The following is an 8,605-nucleotide window of genomic DNA, read 5'->3' on the forward strand; positions in this document are numbered from 1 at the left end:
AAAAAAAAAAAAAAAGAAGTTTACCACAAGAATGTAGCATCCTGATAATATGATAAAAAGTGGCACTCCAACGATATCAGGGGCAAAAGGACTTCAGACTGGAACTGTCCCCATTTGATGTGGTCAAGATGAAAGCCTGGGAAAGGGACATGGCCAAACTGAAGCTGCTCCCCTCAGGATGATGGACAATCCTGTCTCCGTGTGTGCAGTCCTTGCACGGGGGTCACTGTCAGTGTCCACACTCAGCTGGGCCAACCTGGCAAACGCTCAGGTTGGGGCTCCTGCGAGCCCTGCTTTTTGTTTTGCCCACACAAGGAACAGCTTGTGCTTGGAAAAGGATTCTGGCACTCCTCAGCCAATCCCAAGCCCCGAAACCTCCTCACAGACCGCAGGTGCCCGCTGCCTATTCAGGGAAGACAAGAGTCTAGAGCTGACCCCTGAGCTGCCCTACTCCCTGGCCAAAGGTTCACACCCGAGGAAGTGCCAGATCTTCCTGACCTGTGGCTCTGTTCCTGGGGGCTCCCAGGGCCACTTCCCCTCTGCCCCATTCTATTCACAGCCACATTGGCTGTCCCAGCATCTTTGACTGCTGCCTGTTATGTCACTGTACAGACTCTTCCCTGTGGCTGGAACACCCTTCCCAGGCAAACTCCTCTTCATCCACCCAAACCCCAACTCCAATGTCCTCTCTCTTTCCTTTGCATGACTCCATCCTGACTCTGGGAGTCCTGGACTCTGCCCTACCGCCTTGGTCACAGAGGTATATGAGACTGGATTACTTCTGCTGAGCCTCCAGTCTGATGGGTTCTGTCAGGAGCCTGTGAGCCAACCCCAATGGCTGTGCCACATCAATGATCTGTGGTTCCATGGAGCCCGGAAGTGGGGCGTGTCTGGCTGGGAGAGGAAGACCCCAAACCCTGATAGGGCCTTGTGCACAAGGCTCGATGCCCCTTCCTGCCCAGTATGGATCTGAGGAGCCCTGGACAGTTTCCCTGCAGGGGGATTGCTCTGTTTACGTCCCTCTTCCTGGGCTGTATTCCCCTCCCCCAGCTGGCCACAGCTGGCACCACCCGACCGGAAGAATCACGGCTTCCTCCTCAGCTTTTTTGGGACTTTCCTCAACATCATAAATAAAGCCCTTGGAACAGGGCTGGGGCTCAGCTGGCAGAGTGCTGGCCTAGCGTGGGCAAAACCCTGGCTATCCTAGGAACACATAAACCGGGTATGCCTGTCGTGACATCAGCGAGGAGTTCAAGGCCAGCTTGGGCTACACAAGACTGTCTCAAAAACAAACAGGGCTCGCAGGCTGAGGAGCAGGACCTGCTGCTGGAGCAGGTGTAAAGGCCCTGGGGTTGGAGCTGCTCTGCTTCCTCAGGAAGATCTGAGCGGGAGCCGGGAGGGGGCTCTGGAGGTTGCACTGATGGGAGGTAGGGACAGGATGTCCTGTAATCGGAGCCCAGCAGGATAGCAGCCCCCTCCCCGGCACCCCAGGGTGCCCTGCTCTGGACAGAATGTGCCCGGGAGCAGCTTCGAGATGGAGAGGACAGCCACGACTGTGGGTAGATTCCTGAACCGCCGCCCGGCTAGGCCAGCTGCCAAGTGTCTGTGCCCTGAGTGCCTGTCACCCCGGGGCTCAGAGGCATCAGGGACACCGTCAGCGTTCAGAGAGACAGAGAGGAACCTGGAGTTTGACACTGAGCCCTCATTGGTCAGATTAAGGGGGTTCCTGGGAGCAGGGGTATGGAGGTGAGCCCCCACCTTCAGTCCTGTAGCCAAAGGTGGGAAAGCAGCCCTGGTCCCAGCAGAGGGAGGAGAGGATCTGAAACAGTGTTGGGGGGAGGGGGCTGAAGCAGCACGGGCCTCCCTAACTTGCCCAGGCCCTCCCCCTCCTCTGCCCTGGGACCACTAAACCAGCCCCTTCCCGCTAGTCACTCACCTGACCCCAAAACCTTCTGTAAGCATCAGGTCCCCACAGCTGCCTGCTCAGGTGTCTGGCTGTCAGCTGGCCTGGCCTGGCCTGGCCTGAGGGAACCTCCCTGGAACTGTTGAATGTCCCCTCTTGGGACATATTGTGAGACTCAGGAACACACCTGGAAGTAGGATCTGGCACTCATGTGGTGGGGACGCAATGTCCTTGGCTGTAGCTTTGGGTTTGGGGGACAGTAGTGAGGATGGTCCCCAAATCTAGATACCCAGAGTATCCCCATGGCTGTGCGGGGCTCTGGACGGGCATCTGGACTACCTCGGGGTCCCACCTCACCTTGGGGCTCTGGAGACCAACGCCACTTAAGACTGTAGTTAAGTTTTGTTTTGTTCTCCCCACATGGCCCTGGCTTGTCTGGAACTTCCAGAGACCCTCCTGCCTCTGCTTCCCAGTGATGGAATTAAATAATTGATTAATGTAATCTAATTATTATCAGTTGTCATTGCTACCATCTCTCTAGGTAGCCCTGATTGGGCTTGAACTCATGGAAATCCTCCTGCCTCAACCTCCTGAGTGCTCAGCCAGGTTTTTTTTTAAAGAATTATTTATATTTTATGTATATGAGTACACAGTAGCTGTCTTTAGGCACACCAGAAGAGGGTGTTAGATCTCATTACATGGTTGTGAGCCACTGTGAATTGAACTCAGGATGTCTGGAAGAGCAGTTGGTGCTCTTAACCACTGAGCCATCTCTCCAGCCTGTTCAGCCAGTTTTTAACTGTCTGCATTTATGTGCTGGTGACAACCATATGTGCTGTGCCTCAGGGAGGGGATCTGGGGATCACATGCAGATACCACACCCAGGGCTGGGGAAGTTACTCTAAAACTTTAAAAAGATAAAGAGCGAGGCAGATGTGGGTCCCAGTGACCCTCCCAGGAAGGGGTTGAGATGTGTTGGCCTATAGCTGTCATGAACAAATGAAAAGATGGCCCAGTGTCTTCTTCCCATTTTTATTTATTTAATATATAAAAGTGAGCAATTCTTCAGACCATGGAAATGGCAAGTCCCTGGCAGGTCTGGGATGTGGGGGATTTGCCCAGCTGCCCCCAGTTGCCCGTTCTCCTTGTGATGTCCCCAGCTGCCCCAGTTGCCTGTTCTCCTTGTGATGTCCCCAGCTGCCCCAGTTGCCTGTTCTTCTTGCGATGTACTTGTCTGCATCCTGACCCCTGAGAGAGGCTGGAGGTTCTGAACATGGCAGATCACACCACAGCTCTGGGTTCACCTGGGCCACCAGTTCGCAAAAGCTGGAACCTCTGAACCTTCAGGTCCCAATGACTTCTCCTTTGTGTCTGTCCCTGGGCCCTCTGCCCTGCTAACCTCACAAGTGAGGCCATATCTAAGAAACCTTAATGCCTGGGCTCCCAACCGTAGGAAGAAGGAATGGGTGCTCTCTGCTCTGACCATTTCCTCTGTGTTTGTCTGCTTGCTGAGCTCCTGTTCATACATCAAAGCCTCAGCTGAAATGCCCTTTGGAAGTCTTCTGCCTCCCCTCTGGACTTCTAGCTGGTTCTGGTTCCTTGAGACTGGAAGTGTCCATTCCTAGATTCATCTCTCCCAAACTATAGTTCCCTAGAGGAGCCTAGCATTGCTCCACAGCCTCGTTGGTGGGTCTAACGCAGAGAACCGGAAGCTTTGAGAAGATGAACTGTCCTCGGAAGCCATGCTGCTCCTTTGCAATGTTGGAAGACACATTGCCTCATTTAACCCTGCGTTCCCAAAGCAGATGGCGGGACTTCAGTGGCCAAAGAGTGTGAACCTGGTACCGAAGTGTCAGCCCATGGATCAGCAGGTCATGCAGCGCGGCCTCACAGCCTCTGAGGGTGGGTTAGGGTCCTCCTGACAGACAGAGCCCTAGTGAGCCACACTGTGTGCCCCAACACCCCAATCCCTTCAGATCAAGCAGTCAGTCAGGGGTCCCAAGGAGGGTGTCACCTAGATCTTATGATTCTCCTACCTCAGCCTCCCAAGGACTGGGACAACAGGCCTGTGTCACCACACCCTGCCCCCATCAGCATATCACCAAACAGGCTACTGAAGCAAGAGAGGGTGCAGGCAGCTTACCTCAGAGTACAGAGGCGGAGGGCAGTAGCGGAACTCCTGGAGACAGGCAAAGTAGGGCCCTTCTGTGATCACACCTAGGTCGTGTAGGAGGGAGGAGGGCCCCTGTGACGTATATACCAGCTGGCTCTCCCTCACCACCTCCGAGTACTCAGGTGGGGCTGCAAAGGAGAGACAGTGAGTGAGGCTCTGGGAGACCCGTGGCTGTGACATGGTGACAACTGAGCCCTTTTCCTCTGGGGACAGCTCCTCTTGCTCAGGCTGACATCTAATTTGTAGCAATCCTCCTGCCTCAACTGGCATCCTGGACTTTTAGTTTTGGATACTGATTCTTTGTGCTTTTTTGAGCCAGGATCTTGGTGTAGAGCAGGCTGCCCTCCGGATGCTTGCTGGCCTCATAGGCCTGTCTTTCCACACCCTGATTTGGCTTGGCTTTGAAGTCCAGGTCTCTTGAAGCCCGGGCTGGCTTCTAAATTATTAAGTACTGGAACCTGGCCTTGAGCTGACTCCTTAGCCCTCGGTGCAGGTTTGATTGGTGCCTGGGATTAGTCCCTGCTTGTATAGAGACCCCGTGGACAAAGGACCAGGCCTGGGCCGTGGCTCTGCCCACCCACATCCCTTGCCAGTTGGCTAAGCTCACCCTCTGGCCGATCCATCAGGGTGCACAGGCCCCAGTCTTGCAGGAAGCTGGCGCGGCTGCCCACACTAGCGGAGCGGCTGCCCAGAGGATGCAGGGGGACCGTGCCTATGACCAGCGGCAGCTCCAGCAGCAGATTGGACGAGCCTGGGATGTCCACGAAGACCTGAAGGGAGCAGCAGCGAAGTGGGCTAGCGGCCCACCCGTGCCCTCCCCCTTGGTCCGGATGACAGGATGTAAGGAGCCCTGGGTACCTTGAGTGAGTAGTCCACACTAAGCACGCGGCAGTGCAAGATGGACGGGCCCACTGGGGGGATACGCAGTGCACGACCGGGCCACAGCGCACGGCGACCCGGGCCCACAGGCTCCCCGTCCACACTGGCCACCACAGCACGCTTCTGCTTGCGGGCACCTCGGGCCATGAAGGTCTGTGTCTGTACTAGGGCAGCACGGGGCTGCACAGCTCGCGTGGAACCATTGTCAATCTCCGCAAAGATAGGGATGACCTCGCCTACAGCAGACAGCAGCTTGCCTCAGTTTCCCCACTACCAATTACCCCTGTTCCAGCTGCACACAGCTCCCCATGTTACCTGGAGTGTAGCCTTTGCGGTCAATCTTGGCTGAGAGGCACACGAGGCCACGTGTGCAGTACCAGGATCGTGCCACCTTTTCCCGGGCTCCAGCCTGGGGTTCCTAGGGAGACACCAAGGGTCGTTTTGAGCACTGGGCACTTGGAGACCTGAGTCTTATAGAAAGGCTGAGACAAGCGGGCTGTTTTAAATTTTAACCAGATACCCCCAAATAACATAACCCTGTCTCTTTTTTTGTTTGTTTGCTTGATTGTTTGTTTTCAGAGACAGGGTTTCTCTGTGTAGCCCTGGCTATCTTAGAACTCACTTTGTAGACTAGGCTGGCCTTGAACTCAGAAATCTGACTGCCTCTGCTTTAAAGGCGTGCACCACCACTGCCCAGCAAACCCTATCTTAGGAAGCCAAAAGCTGAATAAAAATTAAAAATAAACCGGGCGTGGTGGCGCACACCTTTAATCCTAGCATTTAGGAGGCAGAGGCAGGCAGATTTCTGAGTTCGAGCCAGTCTGGTCTACAGAGTGAGTTCCAGGACAGCCGGGGCTACACAGAGAAACCCTATCTTGAAAAAACCAAAAAATAAAAAATAAAAATAAGACTAGATGTGGTGGCGCCTATCTTTAGTCCCAGCAGGTATATTTCTATGGGCTTAGGGCCAGCCTGGTCTACTCAGTGAGTCTCAGACAAGCCAGGACTACACACAGAGAGACCTTTCTAAAATTAAAAAAAGAAAGAAACTCGGACAGTGGTGGCACAAGCCTTTAATTCCAGCACTTGGTAGGCAGAGGCAGGCAGATTTCTGAGTTCGAGGCCAGCCTTGTCTACAAAGTGAGTTCCAGGACAGCCAGGTCTATACAGAGAAACCCTGTCTCAAAAACAAACAAACAAACAAACAAACAAGAAAAGAAAAAGGAAGAAAGCAAAACCCAAAACCAGTAAAGACAAAAGCAAACACAAAAACAAAAACAGTCCTATCATATCCTGCTTTCCAAATGGGGTATCTGAGGCTGGGAAAGAGCAAGATACCTTCCCAGAGGCACACAGCAGATGAGCATCCTCAGAATTTGCACTTAGCTATAGTGGGTTCTGAACTCACCACTAACTCCTGGCTCCCTGTTACAGATGCCACTTGAGACCCTCAAATCTAAAAGGTGTCAAGCAGCCAGGCTGGACCCCAACCCCCATGGGGCAAGCCACTTGCCAGCAGGGCAGGTGTGTTTATGTCCACAGGTTCAATGACAGTGAACACCTTCCGGGCGCAGCGCGCAGGGACCCATGGCCGGTGCAGAGTGGCTTTGATGGAATAGCGGACGCTGCCGTGTTTGCCCTCGAAGGATGTCACCAGGGAGCTGGGGTGGCAAGAGTGGGGAATCAGAAGATCACTATCAGGAGACAGTGCGGTGAAGGGCATACAAGAGGGATGTCCTGAGAAGTCAGGGCTGAGGGAACCCTAGATGCCCAGCCAGAGGGCGACAGCGGGGCTTACATAGGCAGCTGGAAGCTGAAGGGAAACTCGTGGCGTCCAGCGGGAAGCGTGGCGATGTCCCCCGAGTCTAGGAACAAGACCCTGGGCTCAGCGGACGTAGGCCTGGGAATCGCATGCTCGGTGCGCCCCAAAAGGTCCCCAGCCCGTACCTGGAGCGAGCAGCGTGGCGCGGTGGTTCACGACTTCCACGCGCTCGCTGTAACTCTGAGTATAAGCAGTGCTGGAGCCCGCGCTGCGCGACTCCGTCCAGTGCGCGCGCGCGCGGCCCCGAGCGCGCAGCCTGAGCGCGCCCACGCGTGCCGCGCCCGCAAGCTCCAACAGTACCCGGCCTGCCACGGCCTGGCCTCCGTGGAACACGGGCTCGGTGCCCGTGCGCGCTCCGTCTAGCTCTACTACGAACGCCTTCACCTTATCGAACAGCATTGCGGTGACGGTCGCGAACCCAAAAAGAGATCGGCCCGGTGCTCGAACCCGCGATAAGAAAGAGCTAGAGACTGCGAACGCAGCGGGCTCGAACTACGTACACACACAAGCGGGACAGCAGGACGGAAGACCGCTGGGGACCCGCGGCTGCGTCGCACTTATAGGACGGTTGGAGGGCGGGGCCTGAGGAGAAGACCGCACCTACCGGAAGAGACTCCGCAAACACGGCAGTAGGGGGCGGGACCCCAGAAAAGACTAGTCCAATAGCGCGGCGAAGGAATGGCCTGAGGAGAAAGCCACACCTTCAGGAGAAGACTCCACCAATAGCGCGGTGAAGAGGCGGGGCCTGAAAAAGCCTGGCTCTGCTGAGAAAATTAGGCCAAAGGCTCCACGAGGGCGGTGGCCTGATAGAAAGCTCCGCCCCCTACAAGGGACCAGGCCAATCGCGTATGAAGGGCGTGGTCTGAGGGGGAAAATCCGCTCCTGCGAGAAAGTCAGTAGCACTGAGGGGCGGGGCGGGGCGTTAGAGAAAGCCTCGCCTACCGGAAAGAACTTTACCAATAGCGCGGTGGGGCGTGGCCTCACGAGGCTCCAGGCAGAATAACCCTTGCTTGGTTCTGAACGCGAGCCTAAGTGGGAGGTGCTGCAGCGCGGCTCTGCCGCTTTGGGTTTTGCAAATACACAAACAAGGAAGCCCAGGAATAGGGAAACTGGTCCTAGTCACCCAGCGTGACATCACTATTTTTTTTTCTGTTGCTTTTTGAGACTGGTTCTCATGTAGCCCAACCTTACCTGGGACTTGAGACAGTCCCCCTGCTTCTGTTTACATGATTGGCCAGTAGTTTTGTGTTCCCTTGGCTAGTCTGAAACTCACTGTGTAGACCAGGCTGGCCTTGAACTCATAGAGGCGTGGTTGCCACTGCTTCCCGAGTGCTGGAATTAAAGCTCAAATCGGATTTCTGAACCCGAAAGCTTTATTTTCTTCTAAGGCCAAGTCTCACATAGCCTCCAATGCACCACGTACTCTAACCAAGCCCGATGTTGAACTTGCCCTCCTCCACCAGTGTTCCAGAGCTGATTTGATAGGCGTTTGCCACAGTACCTGACTGTTTCTTAAACTTTTTTTAAAAAAGATTTATTTATTTGTATATGTATATGAGTACACTGTAGCTGTCTTCAGACACACCAGAAGAGAGCCATTACAGATGGCTGAGAGCCACTGTGTGGTTCCTGGGAATTGAACTCAGGACCTCTAGAAGTGCAGTCGGTGCTCTTAGCCACTGAGCCATCTCTCCTGCCCAGCCTGGCTTTTTCTTATGTTTTCAGACAGGATCTCACACTGTAACCCAGGCTGCCCGGGAACTCAAGGCAATGGAACTCTGGTGTCAGCCTCTTAGGTGCTGGGTTCGCAGGCGTGTCCACTAGGCCA

At 54.7% G+C, this 8,605-nt stretch overlaps 1 protein-coding gene across 2 annotated transcripts; it reads right to left on the reverse strand.

The window, feature by feature from the left end:
* Positions 1–2,923: 2,923 nt before the first annotated feature.
* On the reverse strand, positions 2,924–7,345 carry Arrdc2 (arrestin domain containing 2). 2 transcript variants are annotated; one of them, XM_029480264.1, is made up of 8 exons: positions 6,903–7,345; positions 6,754–6,820; positions 6,469–6,616; positions 5,271–5,373; positions 4,935–5,191; positions 4,684–4,846; positions 4,047–4,204; positions 2,924–3,818 (listed from the first exon to the last, which is right to left on the reverse strand). In XM_029480264.1, exons 1-8 carry the CDS (start codon positions 7,174–7,176, stop codon positions 3,768–3,770), a joined length of 1,221 nt encoding a protein of 406 aa, XP_029336124.1. In that variant the 5' UTR covers positions 7,177–7,345; the 3' UTR covers positions 2,924–3,767. The 2 variants fall into 2 exon arrangements, with proteins under 2 accessions (XP_029336124.1, XP_021025894.1); XM_021170235.2 differs by having other exon boundaries at positions 2,924–3,821.
* Positions 7,346–8,605: the final 1,260 nt, after the last annotated feature.

This window comes from Mus caroli, chromosome 8 (assembly GCF_900094665.2).
Source record: "Mus caroli chromosome 8, CAROLI_EIJ_v1.1, whole genome shotgun sequence".
Classification (NCBI taxonomy): domain Eukaryota; kingdom Metazoa; phylum Chordata; class Mammalia; order Rodentia; family Muridae; genus Mus; species Mus caroli.